Consider the following 18987-nt stretch of genomic DNA (forward strand, 5'->3'; position numbering starts at 1 on the left):
AGTTCTAGGGTTTCTATGTGAACCTAGTAATTTTATTTTTAGGTATACACCAAAAAAAGAAAAAGAAAAATCGAGAGCATGCTGACACTAAACCTTGAACATGGCAATTCACAGCAACAATGAAGCAGAATGGGAACAAGCCAAATGCCCACTAAAGAACATACATGTTAAATCCACACAACTGGCTTGCTTATTAAGGAGACTGATAGGATATTGATGGGCCTCAAAGCACATTAGTAAAATGCCAATCACAAAAGACCATCCACAAAGCCTTATTCATTGGTATGCTCAGAAGGGAAAAACCTAGACTGCCTAAGGCAGTGAGCAATTGAGAGGCAGGAGAATGACAACTCGTAGGGAAGGCATTTCTTTTTGGTGTTGAAAAGTTTGGGAATCAAGAGCTGTGGTGGGCACATGCCTTTAAGAAAACCACGATCACTGGGGATAGTCTTATATACCCCTGGATAGCTTGCAACATGCTATGTAGATTAGATTGGCCACAGAACTTTACCCTGTAAGTCAACAGCTGAGGTTACAGAGATGAGTCCTTAACTAAGGTAATATATACAAAATTAGACCTCAAGGCCAGCATTGGCTACTGAGCAAGCTTGAAGGGGAGTCTGTATTCATCAGACCCTGTCTCTAAAAAAGTTAAGGCCTGATACACAAAATCCTAGCTACCTACAATGCTAAGGCAGGAAAGCCCATCTCGGCTACATAAACACTATTAAAAGATAAAAAGGGCTGAGAATGTTGTGTAGACCAAGAGTACTTTGTCTGGCATGTTTGGAGCAGCAGTTAAGGAAGTCTCAGAACTGGAGAGATATCTGTGGTTAAGAGCACCTGATGTTCTTGCCAAGGACAAGGTTTCAGTTCCCAGCACCTGCAAAGGGAGGCCCATGCCTGCAGCTCCAGCTCTAACACCTTCTGGTCTCCACAGGAACTGTACACGAATGCCGAAAGCACAGGCATCCATGAAGAACTTCTTTAAGAAGTCACAACCCAGTACCGAGTAAATATATAGATTTCATTGCCAAAAATTACTTCAAATATACCTCAACTAAGGTATTCAGGACTATAATATAAACTAAACCTAAAACTGCTGCTGCCTTGAAAGATATGGTAAGGCTGGAGAAACAGAGCATCAAGAGTGAAGCACTGGCTGCTCTGGACCTGGTTTAGTTCCCCAAACCCATATGGAAGCTAACAACCACCTGTTCTAGGGAATCCAGTAACTTCTTTGGCCTCCTCCAAGACCACAGAAAACAGTTTATGAAATAGAACTAAGTGTTTAAATTTTTGTATAAGTAGTTCAGGGACCAGATTCCAATCCCCAGCAGATTTTCTAGAGTTGGTAGAAAGCCCTGCTTCCAGCCTGACAACTGAGTTCAAGCCCTGGGAACCAACTATGGAAAGAGAATCATCACTTTCTGAAAAATGTCCCTTGGTTCCCAAACATTCTATCTTCTGCCGCCCCCCGCCCCAAACAGGTGGGGGCTTTGACATGAAAACTTGCAGTGTACAGGATCAAAGGCTTTAGATCCCCCATGCCATAACAAAGTTCTGCTCTACTGAAGCCGCTAGAGAATGAGTCAACAACATCTTTCCCCATTTAGCTTCTATGGAAGTCGGCAAACTATAGAGGGCAGTCGTCATCCCGAGAAGTTGCCCCACACTGCTCTCCATTCTCAGAGTTTAAGCTAAGGAGTGTCAACAGAAAATATCACATCTACCACTCATAGATTTTCTTTTTATTCAATGTTAATGTTACAGAGTTCTTACACTGTCGAACCATGCCTGAGAACCCAAAGAAAGAAATGGTGCAATGGACAGCCTCATCCACCCAGACAGTGTATTATAACTTGATTCGTGTGCACTTCGATAATTTCACAATCTTAAAAAAAAATATAACAAGACTTGGAATTTACATCTGGTGCAGGTCTTCAGCATTCCAGTACAGTATGCCATTAAGTGAACCTCTTCGCATCTGTCTCCGTTCAATTCTCAAACCTTAACCCCAAACAAAATGGGACTTGGGAATGGGGGGAGCCTACCTTAAGGTAAGTAGGTGTCTCAAGGTGTGAGATTACTTTTTAAGGTTTCTGGTGCCCAATTAAGTCTTCAGTTCAACGAAGAATCTCAAATGTCTAATCACCCAACTTCCTCCGGGCTGGCTCAGATCATGCCAACATTACTGCTCAGAATGGCATGCAGTTCGTTAGGAAACACTGGCCAACACCTCCTGCTTCCCACACTAACTGCTGCATTCATTCACCAAACTGCACAACATAGTCTCAAGCTGGGAGAGCGTCCTTCATTACCTGTTTTCACTCCTGTCAGTACTGAACAAGTCTGAACTGCATTTGGCAAAGGGATTCATTAGAGAAACTCAGGCACTGACATCATGTACTTAGTTGCCAATAAAGAGTATTTGTACTGAACCATTTCTGGGGACACGGAAGTAGGTAACTGCCACACTATTTCATTAGATGGAAAGGAATATAGCAGTACCCTCTTTAAGGGCCAAGTACTACTGCAGCTACATCTAATTACTAAGAACAGAAGCGATACATCACTGGCAATTCCCCTGCCTTTCCAAGTGAACATCGCAAATATTCCCTAGGTGGACAACAGAGCTGTCTAGAACAAGGAATGTATCTACAAAATAGCCAATAACTTCAAATTTGGGGCACACACAAGATTTTATCAGACACCATGCAAGATTCATGAAACTTCAGGGTGTTGGTGAGGTTTTGCACCTGTTGCTTTGAAATGTTAAGACAGGTCAGTGAACCCCTCCCCACCTGAGCAGACACCACTCTGTCCACAGCAGTTCAATTTAGACCTGATTAGAGGATTGAGCAGCACCAGAGTGGAGCCTCTGGCACCCGCTGCCCTTTGTATCCAAGGCTATCTGGTTCCACCTAGGGATTGGCAAATTCACAGGTCATTTCACAATTCCAATGCCTCATTCAGGCTATTTTACCACACAATACACTTACTCCAAGAACTTACTCCAAGTCAAAGCAAGGCCTTAATGTGGAACAGAACAAGCACTATCTGAATAAAAAGGTATTCAAAGAAACAAGACTATCCCCCACCCTTTCCCCATTTGGTGGATCCAAGTTTGGTTGAATTGAATCTGTAGTCACCTCATACTACAACTAAAAACTTAAAATTATAAATCGCAGCCCCACACAGATGATCCAAACACAACAGTTTTGACAGCGGCTTGTTCCAAGAAGTCTAATGTAGCCACAGCCTACAGAGTATTCCTTAGAGTGGGGCACAGAACAGGTTAATTAAGGTCACTTAACTCTTCATCTTTTACAGCAGATCAGAACCCAGATGGCTGACTTCTGAAGGCTTCCTGAAAGGAATCCAGTAGAGTTGGTTTCAAGGTTCACACTGATACTAATAGCTGTAACTTATGCAGAAGTTGTGATCCACATGAAATCCACAATTAAGTGCAGCAAATCTGAGGTAGTCAACCTTGCGAAGGCTCAGTATCTGAACATAAAGATGTTTGAAATGACCACTGGCTGCAGGTTTGGTTTTATATGCAGAGTAACTATGGAAACACAGCTGAATCTAATTCACAAATATTTAAGACAATGAAAACACCCCTAAATCCAACACACATCAAACATCAAGATCAGCTGTGACTCTTGATCTTCCACAGTGAGACAGGGACAGTCACCGGAATCAAGATCTTCACCAGTCAGTCACTGTAGATCCAGATATGAGACGCTGAGTGGCTGTTCTTGGTGGTTAGTTGTGGTCTAGTTATCTTGGGAGGCTTAGCAGAGACCACTGCTTAACTGTACTGTGTGCGGCTGCGCTTCTGGTTTCCAGCACAGCGCGCTGGCTGTCTAGCTCGAGTTAAACCTCCTCCCTGCCTCTATGTCTGTGTTTTACTACTTCAAAGCTCTTCTCCATTTCCTTATCCCTAAGGGAAAAGAAATGTGATCAGTAAATATTCCTTCTTCACTGGGGAATTCTGAAAGTATTCTTCCTTGAATTAAAAAAAAAAACAAAAACAAAAAAACAAACCTAAGAATCATCCTGGACAGGAAGGAAATACAAAATCCATATCAAACCACTTTAAGGCTTCAATTGAACAGAAAACACGTACTACTGCACTGAAGCTCTGAGGTCCCATCTTCTGAACAGACTATTTTGGGACCAACTTGAAGACAAGAGGAAAGAAGCTGTGTAACGACATTTCTCCTAAGACTCACTTCTAAGTTTTAGCAGTTAGTAGATAATACATCTTTATGCATAAGGGTGTCTGTTTACTCAATCAAGTAATGTTCTCATCATTCAAAGATTTCTCCTCCCTTTTGCTTTGGGGGAGTGGTCTGATTAGATCAGGTAAGGAAAGGTGTGTGGCAAGTCACTGCCCTCTCAGTCTCCCCACACATTTGAGGACAGAGCAGAGAAGCAAGTCCGACTGGAGGTCTAAATTCAAGCCAGCTGTGCTCTCAATGAGGCGAAAAGGCTGGGATTTACTTTAAAGCCACCCAAAAAAATTTTCCATCTGATGCCATTTACGTTTCTTCCCATTTTATTTACTTTTGAAAATTCATGTCCCTAAATAAGATGTAGATGTGCCATATGTGGTCATTTAACTTCAGGTAGCATTCATTTTAAGTACCTGCTGAAATAAGATCATTTTTAGTATTAGATTTGTAAATGCCAATATCTTTCTTCTATTCCCATTTATTGGAAATGCAATGATAAATGTTTTACATTTCTAGCTTCCATATTTAAAAGGGACAAGCCAGTAATAATGTACTTATAAGAACTAACTAAATGCAGCTGTGACAGAAACAAAGCAGACAGCAAAGCCTGTCTTTAGCATCCCTTTTCTTGCTCTTTCCAAGGACTCTTCCCCCGCCCTCTGTCTTCCTTCCCTCCTGGGTACGGAAGTCCCAGCTGGTTCCCAAGTGCCTGGTCAGAGAACCTACTCATATCCTCACATACTTACTTCCGGCTCTCTACGTGCTTGGCAGTGGACTGCAGGGATGGGAACTGTGTGTCACTGTATATTTCTGGTGGTCCTTGAGGCGTTTTTCTTGTTGTGGTTAGCCTGGCCCCAGGAGGCCTATATACACCACTAGGCATTGCCGGCTCCGAGGTTTCTGTAACTAATAGATAAGGCACTTATTCAAATGTGTGGCCTTCTAGTAACATCTTCCTGCATTCCTGATCATTTAACAATTATGAGAGAACAAAGCCTGATTCAGAAGGGATTTGGACAGGACAACAAAAGCAAAATTCTGTGAAAACAACTCAAAGTAGAAAGCTGCTCATCTCTAAGGCGGTGAGATGAGCTCTAACTTCCCTGAGAGTAAATCTAACACTCCACACATGCATTCTGAGTGAGGTCACAGCTTGAGGGAGGGGAAATGAGGAGTCCTCAAGAGGTTACCTTTTGGAATACAACACCGGAGTTCCTGGTGTTTCTATCAGTAAATGTGACATTCACTTTCTTTACTCAGAAGGTAGTCTATACAAATTGTCTTATCTAAAGAATTTATTTAATAAGATGCACATGTAGTATTTTAATTTCAAAAGATGATTTTAAAAATAGGCAATCCTTATCTTTATTTCATTCTCTAAGATCACCGGATGTTCAATTTCTCTGTTCGATCAGAAAACAGGAAAAGGCCCCCAAACAGCTTAAACTCTTCTACGAAGACTTATTTCCTGTATCCAGCTGACCCTCGATGTGGTTTCAAGCCTTGTTATTTTTCACTTTTCAAAACCTTTCTTTTCAGAAATCTGATAGCCTACCCCATGAGAACACAACAGACATCCTGCATCAGCTACTGGTGGAAACACAATGTCTTTATAGTTTAAAAGACTGTTTTCTATAGGCTTACAAGGGAAAGCTTACATGCTTACTTATTTTAATGAGAATCTAAACTGCACTTCGGATAAACAAAACAAATTTTGGGGGGAGTAGTGGAACATGCTCAAACATCAGTACTTGGGAGGCTGAGAAAGGATAAGAGTTCAAAGTAAGCCTGAGCAACTCAAAGAGAAACCAAATCAAAACTTAAATTATGTTCCAGCACATTAGGCAAATGAGGCTTTAAAATAAAAATTATTTGTGTCTGTGGGTGGTGTAATTGTGGGTTCAAGTGCGGCAATCAGAAGACAAGTTTTAGGAGTTAGTTCTCTTTAACAGTGGATTCTGGCCATTTAAACTCTGACCAAGCTATCTGCAGACAGTGCGAAGCTGGCCTGTTTGCTCACTCATTTCTTTTTCGAACAGTCTCCACTTTGTAGCCCTGGCTGCCTCAACTCAAAGACTCTATTTGCCTGTCACATGTGACTAGTGGCCACTATACCACTGCACTCTTCCATCACCTCCCAAAAGTCTACTGGGCAGCATGTTCTAGAAAAGACCAAAACAAAAAACAAAAGAACAAAAACAAAAAAGGTGTGTGTATGTGTGTGTGTACAGATCTCCGTATTGGACAGAAGAGCTGAATTCCTTGAAACTAGAGTCATAGGTGTTTGTAAGCCCCGGATAGGAGTTCTGGTTCTCCAGTAAAGCAGTAGTTTCGAACACTTAACTAATGAGCTATCTCTCCAGTTCCAAAGGAGCTGCATTTTTATAGTTTACGGAGGGTTTAAGCAGACTTGAAAAGAACTGGAGTCCAGCAAGATGGCTTGGCAGGTAAAGACTCTGTATAAAAAACCTGATGGCTAGATTCAGCTCCACGAACTCACCACAGAAATAAAAATCAGAAAAAAGAAAACACGTAAAACTAAGAGTTAGCAAACAAGCTATATCTGCCCAACAACTGGGACGAGGCTACACCCATCATTGTTATGTCCACACAGCTTCCATGCCACAGCAGCAGACACCACCAGGTCCTCTCCTCCATGGTATTTACCATCTGGTCTTCACAGAAAATGCTTCAGAAACCTTACACAAAAGGAAAGATACCAACCCCAAAGCATAAGAACAAGGAGTCTATAAAAGCTGTGTGTCTGGTACATTCCTGGAGCAGCCTGAAAGATTATCAATTTCAAGAGAGAAAAATCAAGCAGCACTATCACGGTATTTAACTTCAGCACTCAGAGCCTGGGGAGATGGTTCAGCTGTAAAGCGCTTGTCATAAAAGCATTGAGAAGTTAAAATTTACGTCAACCAGAACTCATGAAAATAACATGGCAGCAACATGTGCCTATCCCAAGTGCAATGTTGATACTCAGTAAATAAGGATGGAAGCTTTCCTTCTGGTATAATCCAAGCCTATGGAAAGTAACAGGCACAGCGACAGCATGTGCCGCCTGTAATCAGCGCAGGCTTGGGTGGGTGGTGACAGAAAAACAAGATCCCAGGGGAGAGCTGGCCAGCTAGCAGAGTCTTTAGTGTGCTCTAGACTCAGTGAGAACTTGTACCAAAATGTAAAGTGTAGAATGACATAGGAAGAGACAAGAAGTCAGCCTCTGGCCTCAACGGCCACACCCACATGAAGACATAACACACAACACCCACGCATGCACAAACAATCTGAGGCTAGCTAGCCTGGGCTGCTTAGTGAGAACCTATGCCAAAAAGCAAGTGGTTGGAAGGTCTCTTGAGGAGTAAGGATGAACATTACCAAAACATACTGTATGACATTCTCAAGGAATCAAAACAATTTTAAAAGCATTTTAAATTAGAAAAGTTGTCAGGAAAGCTTACGCCTGCGTAATCCCAGGAAAGGGGGTGGTAGTGGCTGTGACTTGAGGTCATCCCTGCTATACCAAGGACTCAAGGCCACATGAGCTACATATAAAATGGTGTTTCAAAATAAAAAATAGGCTGGAGAGATGGCTCAGAGGTTAAGAGCACTGGCTGCTCTTCCAGAGGTCCTCAGTTCAATTCCCAGCAACCACATGGTGGTTCACAACCATCTGTACTGAGATCTGGCGCCCTCCTCTGGCGAGCGGGCATACATCAAGGCAGAATGTTGTATACATAATAAAAAAAAATAATGCCGAAGATTTGCCAGCTGGAAACATAGTTCAGTAATATGTTTAGTGTGTGTAAGGCCCTTAGTTCAATTTCTAGCACATCAAAAATAAGCAACAACTTCAGGCTCAGTGGATATGTTTGCTGAGCAAATAAGGCCCAGAGATCAGGCCCATGTAAAAGCTAGGCAGGCATAGCAGTCACCTATAATCCCTCATAGAGGTAGAAACAGGATCACAAAACCAAACTGGCTAGCTAGGCTAATGCAATTGGTTTGAATTCCTGGTTCCTTGGGAGGCCCTAACCTCAACAAACTAAGTGGACAATGACAACAAGCTTCCGCCCATTCACAAGCACCTGTACAAACATGCAGACACTCATGCACAACACACAAATATGTCCCTAGGAATTTGTTTTCTTTTGTTCTTTTGTTCTACAACACAGGGTTTCCCTGTCAAACAGTCCTGGCTGTCTGGAACTCATTCTACTGTATGTACCCTAGGCTGGCCTCAAACTCAAAGAGATCCACCTGCCTCTGCCTCCCCAGTGCTGGGATTCAAGGCATGCGCCACCACTGCCCAGTGATCCTTAAGATTCTTTTTAGTTTCAAAGACCTTTTATTCTCTTCATAAAATAAATTCCTGCTGATAATTCAGGTTTCAAGACCTTACTAAGAGTAGCACCGAGGATGTACTTTAGAGGTTGAATGCTTGTTAAGCAGGTAAACTATCTAGCATGACAGTCTGTGAACAAAACTTATGTCGTAATTTTTACAGTCCTTCCATTTAGGTCTTATTGGTAACATATATATCCAGATCCCCCTCTCCCAGGAATGGTAAGTTCCCAACCCACCCCACCCCACAATAGGCACATACACATTAGCCTTTCAGAAGGAAAAACAGGATTACCTATTACTGGAGCCGGAGGTGCTTGTACTGGAGCTGTTTTATTCCAGGGACCTGAAGATTTTTCTACTCCACTACCACCTCCACCTTCTTCCCAGTTATCTCCTGGATCTTCTCTCTTTTCATTATCATCATCTTCCTTCTCACTATTGAAAAACAAATAAGTACATTTATAACTTCCCAAGTACCAGAATTAATGAGTGAATGTACCACCACATGAAGCATTAACAAAAGAACATTCCTTTCTGAAATATGGTCACATGGTACAGCCCTGACCAGCATGGAACCAGATATGTAGGTAGACAAGGCTGACGTAGATGTCAGGGATCTGCCTGTCTCTGCCACCCTCTGCTGGGACTTAAGTTGGGCACCACCATGCCCAGCTAAACTTATTAGGGGAAAAAGGTGTTTGCAGTTGTGTAGTCAAAGCACAACTTTTGAGAATCAGTTCTTTCAACCATGTAGGTTCTGGAGCTGCAAACCAAAGTCATCAGCTTTAACAGCAAGCACTTTTATCCAATGAGCCATACTGCTGGGCCCCCAAAAGAGTATTTCAATTAAAGCAAGCTATATCCTAGGTGTTAAGATAAATTTCTTCTGGCTTAGTGTTCTGTCTGGGACTTTTTTGTTTGTTTGAGGGTGTGTGTATGCTAATTAAACTAAGTCATATTCAGAATCCAAGACAAATTTTTTGACTTCCCTTTTAACTTGATTTTATGAGGCAAGGTCTCAGGAAGCCCAGGCTGGCCTTGAACTCAGTACATGCCCAAGGATGGTCCTGGCTGATCTTCCGCCTCTATCTTCCATGTGCTGAGACTCAAAGTGTCGACCACCATACCCATCTTTTTACGATCCTTTAATCCTTTAAAGACACTGTCCACTAGTTACAAGTAATCACTCCATTTAAAGACCAATGATGGCCACTAAGAGGAACAACTTCATCTTCAATCTGCATTTAAGACTGCATCTCAAGGGCTAGGGGCTTGCCCTGGCTGTGATCCCACATACTGAAAAAAAGCAAGCAGAAGTAACCCCTATCTGGAGACTAAGTATGGTGACCTCAGCACACAGGCTGAGGATGGTGACTTCAGTGATGCCTTCTCCAAGAACACAAAAAGTTACAGAGCAGATGACATTTGTCACCAAGCCTAAAGACTTAAGTTTAATCCCCAGGACCCACAAGGTGGGAGAATCAACTCCTGCAAGCTATCTTCTGACATGCATGCCACAACATGCTCACACAAAATAAACTGTAATTTAAAAAAAAGATGAAGGGGGGGCTGGAAAGAGATGGCTCAGCGGCTAAGAGCACTGGCTGTTCCTCCAGAGGTCCTGAGTTCAATTCCCAGCAACCACATGGTGGCTCATAACCATCCATAATGAGATCTGGTGCCCTCTTCTGCCCTGCAGACAGAACACTGAATTCATAATTAAAAAAAAAAAAAAGATGAAGAATACGGTCAATTCAAACTACAATTTTCTGTTTTAACATATTACCTATTCAGTCATTTAAAATGATACTGTGCTTACACTAACAAATTATATTTGTGCTATTTAAACTAACTAAAACATAAATATCAATACATCTATAGCAAATCCTTAAATTATAATTTTAATGAGTACTTTTGAGTGCCAATGCACAGGAAACTGATGAAATTTTCTGCCACCTCTTTCATTACTGGTCAGGCTTTCAAGGTGGTACTAGCTAGCTTTTAAATAAAGATGACACACTGAATATAAAGGGCAAATGAGTTAGCACATATAGTATCTAGAAAACCATCTGGCACATAAACATTGCTAGATGCTTTAATATTCATATGCATTTTATACACGCTGCACATATATACCATCTTCATAAGCCCAACTTCAGAATTTTTTCAAAAAGCTTTTTTGTTTTAAAAATGTATCAATATACTTACACTATAATTGCTTTAGAAGTAAAATAGGTACACATCTAGATGTAACTGACTAGCAATGTCCCAACAACCTCATCTATCCAAGATTGATGAAGATTCCCACACAGACCTTCATGGCACTTACATTTATATATACTGAAGCAGCAATTTCAGTTATTCATCCACACTTCATATCTATTTACTCACCAAAGCACTAAATCACAATTGCTCAACTGAATATATGGTTTAGAGCATTTTCTGTAAAAGTAAGACTGGAGTTTAAAATCCCTGAACCTACATGGTCACTGTAAGCCCACCATTGCAAGCAGAGATAAGGTATCCTAGGAGCTTACTGGCTAGCCAAAATGGTGTGGGGTTCAGGTTCACCAAGAGACCTTATCTCAGAAAGTAAGGTGGAGAGAGATAAAGCACCCCAGGCCCTCAAAACAGTACAGGAGTAAACAAGCAGGAACACACTGCAAAACTCCAATTTGGTTTAACAGCAGCATCAATTGAAGTCATATCTCTTTTTAAGAGAATGTTTCTCCCAGTATAGCTAAGGTTGGTCTTTGAATCCATGATCCCCCTGCCTCAAATCAAACTCTGGTATTATATGCATTGATGTGGGAAGGTCTGTTTTAATAAAGAAACTGCCTTGGCCAGCCCTTAGGTGGGTGGAGTAGACAGAACAGGAAAAAGGAAGTGAGGTAGAAGGCTCAGTCAGATGCTACGCCTCTCCTAAGTTAGTCAGACCGCCGTGCCTCTCCTCAGAGAGATGCCAGATGCGATGAAACCAGCCATCAGGTCAGACATGCTGAATTTTTCCCGGTAAGACACCATTCATGGTGTTACAAAGATTATTAGATATGGGTTAGTCAAGATGTGAGTAAGAGGCTGGAACTAATGAGCCAGGCAGTATTTAAAAGAATACAGTTTCTGTGTAATTATTTTGGGTAAAGCTAGCCGGTGGCCGAGAGCCGGGCAGGACGAAAAGCAGGCCTGCCCGCAGCTCCTCACTACAATGGATATCCCATCACATTCAGTCAGGACACCATTTTTCTCACCCCATCCCCCGAGACTTTAAAAGAAAAACTAACCACAAATTTTTAAAACACACTTAAGACTATAAACTATTAGAGATCAGCGAAGCTTCTAGAATGACCACTGAAGAGCAATGACAAGCTGCTGCTAAGAACAATGAAATATACAGCATAAAAGCTAGTCTACTGCCGGGCGATGGTGGTGCACGCCTTTAACCCCAGCACTCGGGAGGCAGAGGCAGGTGGATCTCTGTGAGTTCGAGGCCAGCCTGGTCTACAAGACCTAGTTCCAGGACAGAAACCAAAAGCTACGGAGAAACCCTGTCTCAAAAATAAAATAAAAAAAAGGCTAGTCTACTTTAGTTCGAATAATTTAGTACTCCATCCAGGAGTCCAGCAATTGACTAACCTGAACAGTCCAACGGGACTGTCCCTGTGTCTTAAACAAGCAAGTATTTGGGAGGTAAAGGCAAGAGGATGAAGAGTTTAAGTTATAAAATCCTGCCTCAAAAAAAAAGAATCAAAAATAAAAATGTTAGTTAATAAAATGAGGGCTGAGGATGTGACTCAGTGGGAGGGAAAGCACTTGCCTATGGTGAGTGAAACCATGAGCCTGACTCCCAGCACTACAAAAGGGGGGAGTTGTCAAAATAACTGGGCATAATGGTGCATAACTAGGACTCAGGGCTGATGGAGAATCAAACTAGGAAGACCAGCATGAGCTATAAAGCAAATTCCTAACTCAAAAAAACGTTAGAGCCGGGCGGTGGTGGCGCACGCCTTTAATCCCAGCACTCGGGAGGCAGAGGCAGGCGGATCTCTGTGAGTTTGAGACCAGCCTGGTCTACAAGAGCTAGTTCCAGGATAGGCTTCAAAGCTACAGAGAAACCCCGTCTCGAAAAACCAAAAAAAAAAAACCAAAAAAAAAAAAAAAACGTTAGAATAAATGCAAGGCTTTTATATTCTGCTGGAGAAACAATTCAATTTAAATATTCTCCATAACTTAACAAAACCAAATTTTATACCAAGTAAACTGCCTTCCTCCCCACCGCTCAAGAAAGTGCTACTTTTGCCCACTAAGCTCAAAATGGCCAAAAATTACCGCTTAAGTCTTCAAGAACAAGAGCAGACCAAGAAGAGCCTAACTTTACCACAGAACTGGACCACATCCAGACGACCCACAACTCTAGATAAAAGCAATCTGTAAACTCAAGCCTAAGAACAAAGAAAACAGGAACTTTCACCTAATTTTTGAGATAGGGTCTCACTAAATTGCTTCAGGGTGACCTTAAACTCACTCCAACTCAGGCAGGTCTGATTTTTCTCAATCGTCCTTCCTGAGCCTCCTCAGTAGCTGGGAATTAAGGCTTCTATCACCAGGCACAGTGGATTATTTTCTAAAATATCCTCTTCCAAGAAGATATACTGCTCTTGGAGAGGCTCTAAATTCAGTTCCTAGAACTTAGGCAGTTCACAACTACTTGTAACTCCAGCTTCAAGGGACCAGATGCCCTCTTCTGGCCTCCTCAGGCACCTGCATGCATGCATGTCCCCAACCCAGACTCACATAATTAAATAAATCTTTAAAAGAAAAAGGGAAAAGCAAACAAAAAACACAGAGCCACACCAATAAAATATTTTCTTTCTTTCCTTTTTTTTTCAAGACAGGGTTTCTCTGTAGCTTTGGAGCCTGTCCTGGAACTAGCTCTAGCTCTTCTAGACCATGCTGGCCTCGAACTCACAGAGATTCACCTGCCTCTGCCTCCCAAGTGCTGGAATTAAAGGCAAAAGATACTTTCTAAATTCCCTGATAGCAAAAGGAATGTTTACTCTGGTAACCTCACAACATGATGGTAGAACACCTAGGGACCTTAATGCCTAGGTGTCATAGACTTAATTAATCATACATCAAAACACTAGCTGGTCTTTCAACAGACATTAAAATCATAAAGACTATGCTCTAGACTTCAAAGGACAGTTTAGAGTTAAAATATATTTTCTCCAACTCAGGTAATTCCCATGTGGTCACTGAAATTCTCTACAAATTGCGAGCTTCTGATCAAAGGCAATTTAAAATTAAAGATCATTTGGTTTGTGTAAAATAAGTCAAGAATTTTGAATTTTAAAGCAAAAGAACCCCATACTTACCTTTTTTGCTTAAAAATCTTAAAAAAAAAAAAAAAAACCATTAGCTGAGGGGATGGGATAAGCCTTCAAAAGGCCATCCTGGGTTACACAGGTTAAGACCTGAGCGAAAGAAGTACTTAGGATCTACAATCCCATCTCTACGGTAAATCCTAAAGGGAATTCATGGGCAGTGCTAGGACGGTGCTTATCCTTGGGGATGCAGGCAGGGAAAAGCAAGGCCTCAGGAGGAGGGTGGTGGCTTTATTGACAGAATGTTCAAGTTTTTAACTAGGGTGCTGAGTATACAAGGTTTCATCGTAAATACAAATCTGTACCTGTAGCTGGGTGGTGGCATAGACCTTTAATCCCTGAAGTCGGGAGGCAAAGGCAGGTGGGTCTCTGTGAGAGCAAGGCCAGCCTGGTCTACAGAGCTAGTGCCAGAACAGGCTCCAAAGCTACAGAGAAACCTGTCTCAAAAAAACTAAGAGGATGGAGAAATGGCTCAGTAGTTGAGTACTTACTACTCTCCCATAGGACCTAGGTTCAGTTCCCAGCAACCACATGATAGCTTGCAATTGTCTCTAATTCTAGTTCCAGGGGACCTGACACCCATGGCAAAACACCAATGCACATAAAATATTTAAAAAGAAAGCAGAAAAAAAAAACTAAGTGCAAGCACATGGTAGTGTATTTAGTTGGAAACTAAAAAATCAAGAGTTCAAGGTCAGTGCTAGCTCACTGCTTTTCCAGAAGACCAGGTACAGTTCCCAGCACCCAGGTTAACAGCTGTTAACTCAGACATTTAAAAAGAAATCTACAGTAAGTTCTCAGAGAGCTGTGAGTCACAGGAGGAGCTACTTGGGGGGAAGGGGAGTGCCACCTAAGGTCAAACACAAACGTGTTAAAAATTCAAATCCATTTTAGCCAACTAAAAAATCCAAACAGCTTCAAGTAGCAAAACTCTCTCATGGGATTTTAGAGCTGGCAGCTAATTTAATGACACCAGAGGACTGCCTTTGCTCGAAATCAGGAGAACTGGGCTTCAAGAAAATGTGCCTAGTACTTTTACCAGCGACAGGTTATAACCCCACTTGTAATCACACCCTACCTTATTTGCATTGCCTGAACTCTTAGTCCGCTGTAATCAACCTCTTTTTGCTCAAATTCTTTCCACTCATCTTCCTCCTGTGGAATAAATATCATCCGATTAATTAGAGTTCTTGGTCAACACGTTCAGAGTAGGGGAAAAAAAAGGGATCAAGAGCCATCAGGAATCCTCAGCTGGTAAAGGAATCTGCAAAACATCGGATTAATTAGAGATCTTGGTAAACAGGTTTACCAAGCGATCAAGGGCCATCTGAATTCTTGAGCCGGTAAATGCACCTGCAGCCAGCCCTGAAGACCTCAGGCTGATTCTCTGGGCTCACGGGGGGGGGGGGGGGGGGGGGGGGGGGGGTACTTACTCCCTCAAGTTGTCTCCAAACTCCCCCGCACGCGTACACATGAGCTCGCACAACACACAAATAAGAATGTGATATATTTTTTTAATTGCAGGAAGTACGACACAAACCTTTAATCCCAACACTGGGAGGCAGAGGCCAGGCCAGGTTCTTTGTGAATTCGAGACTAGGCCACAGAGAGACTCTGTCACAAAAAAATAAAATAAAATGGGTCTAGCGGCTAGATTGTAAAGTACAGCCTGAGTCCAAGCAAGGTCCCGACACGTGCCTAGTCACCAAACGCCTCTCTGCCGCCGCTTTTACTTAAAACCAACTGCAGGGGAAAGTGCCGCTAAGAAAAATCCAGAGCAATTCCACAACTCAATTCCCGGCTCACTGTGGCCGCGGCTGGGAGAACAAGCCACACTTCGCCGGCTGCACAGAGACTTAAAACAACACCTGAAAAACCGAAATCCAGTGCCAAGCAGGCTCCAGTGAGGCGGCGGCCAAGCACGGCACGTCACTCGGGGGACCGCGGCCCGCCCCAATCCCCGTGGCCCAGAGGGCGCGGCGCGCGGAGGACGGCGGACGGGGGCGACAAGGAAGCCCCGGGGGGCACCCCGAGCCCGCCCGATGGGCGAAGCCCCAGTCACGTGGCCTCCAGGGCCGGCGGGGGCGGGCACACGCGGTCGGTCGCCGGCCTCCCAACCCTTACCTTCGTTACGGCCTTGCCGGCGGGGCCCGTACTCCCACCGTCGCCCGGCCTCGAGGTCCCGCCGTCGCCCGACCTGGCGCCGGAGCCCAAGCTCCCACCATCGCCCGACCTGGCGCCGGAGCCCAAGCTCCCGCCGTCGCCCGACCTGGCACCGGAGCCCAAGCTCCCGCCGTCACCCGGCCTGACGCCCGCCGCCGCGCTGCTCCCGCCCGCGCCGCTCGCCGCGTTGGCCGCCCGACTGCTCCGTTCCTTCTTCTTCTTCTTGTCCCTCTTGGCGAAGAAGTTGTCCAGGCTCCGCTCCTCGGTCTCGGCCATGGCCGCGGCCCGGATGGGTGGGGCCGCTGGCGGACGCGGCGTTCGCGGTTCGGGGCTCTGGGTCAAGGCCGGCTGTGCGCTCAGGCTGCCGGGTGCGGCGTCGCCTCAGCCCCGCGGGGTCGCCGAGGAGCGGGCGGCAGGGCGGTCGGCTCTCCCACCCCCCCCGCACTCCGGGGGACGGTGGTACGCTCCTCGCCGGGGCCGCGAGCGCCAAGCAGGGTCGCGCCCGCCCCGCTGCCGGAGGGACGAGGAAGGCGCGCACCGGCAAGCGCACGGCTAACGACGGCGCGTGCGGGAGGAAGACGCGCGGGCCTGAGGAGGGGAGAGGGGACGGGGAGGGGAGGGAGGGGAGGAGGGAGGGCGGGCCACCAGCAGAGAGAGGCAGCGCCGCGCCTGCGCGCTCGGTTCCGCCCGCCGCTATGGGCGCGCCGGGGGGGGGGGGGGGGGGGCGGCAGGAGGATACGGGGGCGGAGCTCCAGGGAGAGCCAATCAGACGCCGGGACGGAGCTCTTAGGTGACAATCCGTTCCTCCGACGGGGCGGTGCCGGACATGGGGGCGGGGAGAAGCGGGTGTCTGCAAAAGGAGTGACGTCCTAGCGACTCCTGCCTCCGATTGGCCAAGGGTTTTGCCTTGAGGGCGGGCATTTAGAGGGTTGGTGACTTGGCTGAAGAAGACCAGCCGGAGGGGGCGGTGTCTGCCTTGGTTGCGCGCATGCGTAGGGTACACGTGCGTCGGCTCGCCAGGACTGTGGCCTGGTAGGCATTTGAACTTTCAGGAAAGAAAGAGACCGTGTTAAGCCAGCTGTGTTCAATCTTGTTCCTCCTGCCCCCTATTTTCTGTACCAGCACCCTCTCCTGTCTGGCACCTAGTTGCTTGTGATCAGGATGCTTTTGATGAGCAGTGGATTAGCACTTGTAGTTCCATTTATTGAATGATCTTTAATAATCCAGGAGATAAATGAAAGGGACCTGATTTTGAACTTCATCCTAGACTAAATGTGTCCCCCAGGGTCAGGGTAGATGATCTGACCTTCTAACGCTAGCTCTTGTGAGATGGAGAATGACTGGCAATGCGATTTAGTGGTACAGAGATTAACAGACACATCAGCACTGGGTTCCATCCACAACATCACAAAAAGAAAACACACACAAAACCCCCTCCTTTTTCTGGGCCTGCACTCTCTCTGCACCTACTGATATCTCCCACCCAGAAAGCTTTTTGTTTGCTTGAGGGAGGTATTTTCTTGTGAGACAGGGTCTCGCATATCCAGGCTTCTCTGAATGCCATACATAGAAAAGATAACCAATTTCTGATCCTGACACCACCCCCCCAAGTGCTCAGAGCACAGACATGTACTACCCTGCCTATATCATGTGTTGCTGGGGATTTCCGTTCTTGCTACTCAGGCTCTCAAATAACTACCAACTGAACAATGACCCAGTTTTTTTTTTTTTTTTAACACATAAGTGCACCTAGAAACCTCCTGCCTTGACTGGAGTTCCAGTGCAGTTTAACTCGCTCCTATCTTGGATCTGAGGCCAAAGAAAGGAAACAACCAGAAGAGAAAGAAGTGAGAATCAAAAATACCCGTTTTCCACCTGACTTAATCTTGGGGCCCTGAGAATCAGATGTTTGTTTCCTCATGAGAAGTGTGGTCTAGGTGTAGTTTTAAACGCCTGCTTCCTCTTAAGGGTAGAGGAAAAAGCTGGGACAACCACTGCAGAAATGGCTCAGACCTAGGTCTGTCGCCCTTGGGACAGTGAGAACCCAGCCAGTAAATGGAGAGGTGCCTTTTCCATACCAGTCCCCCTTAGAAGTCCTACCTTAGTCGTGGCCTTTGAAGAACTGAGTTCTGAACATATCAAAGGATAAAACAAGGCCCTTGGGGGTTGCTATTGCTGCGATGAAACACCATGACCAAAAGGCAAGTTGTGGAGGAAAGGGTTTATTTGGCTTACACTTCAGCATTGCTGTTCTTCACTGAAGGAATCCAGGACAGGAACTCAAACAGGGCAGAATCCCAGAGGCAGGAGCTGATGCAGAGGCCATGGAGGGGTGCTGCTTACTGGCTTGCTTCTCATGATTTGCTTAGCCAACTTTCTTATAGAGCCCAGGACCAACAGCCCAGGGATGGAACCACCCACCATGGGCTCAACTGTTCCCCAATGATCACTAAATAAGAAAATGCCTTACATCTGGATCTCATGGAGGCATCTCCTCAACTGAGGCTCCTTCTTCTGATGACTAGCTGGGGTCAACGCTGACACACAAAACCAGCAAATACAACCCTACAGCTGTAGCCAATAACAAGCAGACCTACCTACTTTCCTTCCTTCCTTCCTTCCTCTCTCCCCCCTCCCTTCCTTCCTCCCTTCCCCTCCCTCCCTCCCTCCCTCCCTCCCTCCCTCCCTCCCTCCCTCCCTCCATTCCTCCCCCCTTTCTCTCTCTCTCTCTCTCTCTCTCTCCTCTCATCCTCCTCTCTCTCTCTCTCTCTCTCTCTCTCTCTCTCTCTCTCTCTCTCTCTCTTTTCCTTTTGTTTTTGAGACAGGGTTTCATGTAACCATGGCTGTCC

At 44.9% G+C, this 18987-nt stretch overlaps 1 protein-coding gene across 4 annotated transcripts; it reads right to left on the minus strand.

Moving 5' to 3' along the window:
• Positions 1–1730: 1730 nt before the first annotated feature.
• Positions 1731–16747, minus strand: Cdv3 (CDV3 homolog). 4 transcript variants are annotated; one of them, XM_038323647.1, is made up of 6 exons: positions 16100–16747; positions 15054–15130; positions 8887–9029; positions 4991–5150; positions 4658–4660; positions 1731–3949 (listed from the first exon to the last, which is right to left on the minus strand). In XM_038323647.1, exons 1-6 carry the CDS (start codon positions 16412–16414, stop codon positions 3883–3885), a joined length of 765 nt encoding a protein of 254 aa, XP_038179575.1. In that variant the 5' UTR covers positions 16415–16747; the 3' UTR covers positions 1731–3882. The 4 variants fall into 4 exon arrangements, with proteins under 4 accessions (XP_038179575.1, XP_038179578.1, XP_038179576.1 ...); XM_038323650.1 differs by lacking the exon at positions 4658–4660 and having other exon boundaries at positions 1731–4015; XM_038323648.1 differs by lacking the exon at positions 4658–4660 and having other exon boundaries at positions 16100–16746.
• Between the last annotated feature and the right edge of the window lie 2240 nt (positions 16748–18987).

Source organism: Arvicola amphibius, chromosome 3 (genome assembly GCF_903992535.2).
Source record: "Arvicola amphibius chromosome 3, mArvAmp1.2, whole genome shotgun sequence".
In the NCBI taxonomy this organism is placed as follows: domain Eukaryota; kingdom Metazoa; phylum Chordata; class Mammalia; order Rodentia; family Cricetidae; genus Arvicola; species Arvicola amphibius.

Coding starts and splice junctions, on each gene's coding strand:
- Cdv3 (XM_038323647.1), bottom strand. CDS start 16,414: ATGGCCGAGACCGAGGAGCGGAGCCTGGACAACTTCTTCGCCAAGAGG. Junction 15,131..16,099: donor CCGGCAAGGCCGTAACGAAG/GTAAGGGTTGGG, acceptor TTTATTCCACAG/GAGGAAGATGAGTGGAAAGA. Junction 5,151..8,886: donor ACCTCCGGCTCCAGTAATAG/GTAATCCTGTTT, acceptor CTTATCTATTAG/TTACAGAAACCTCGGAGCCG.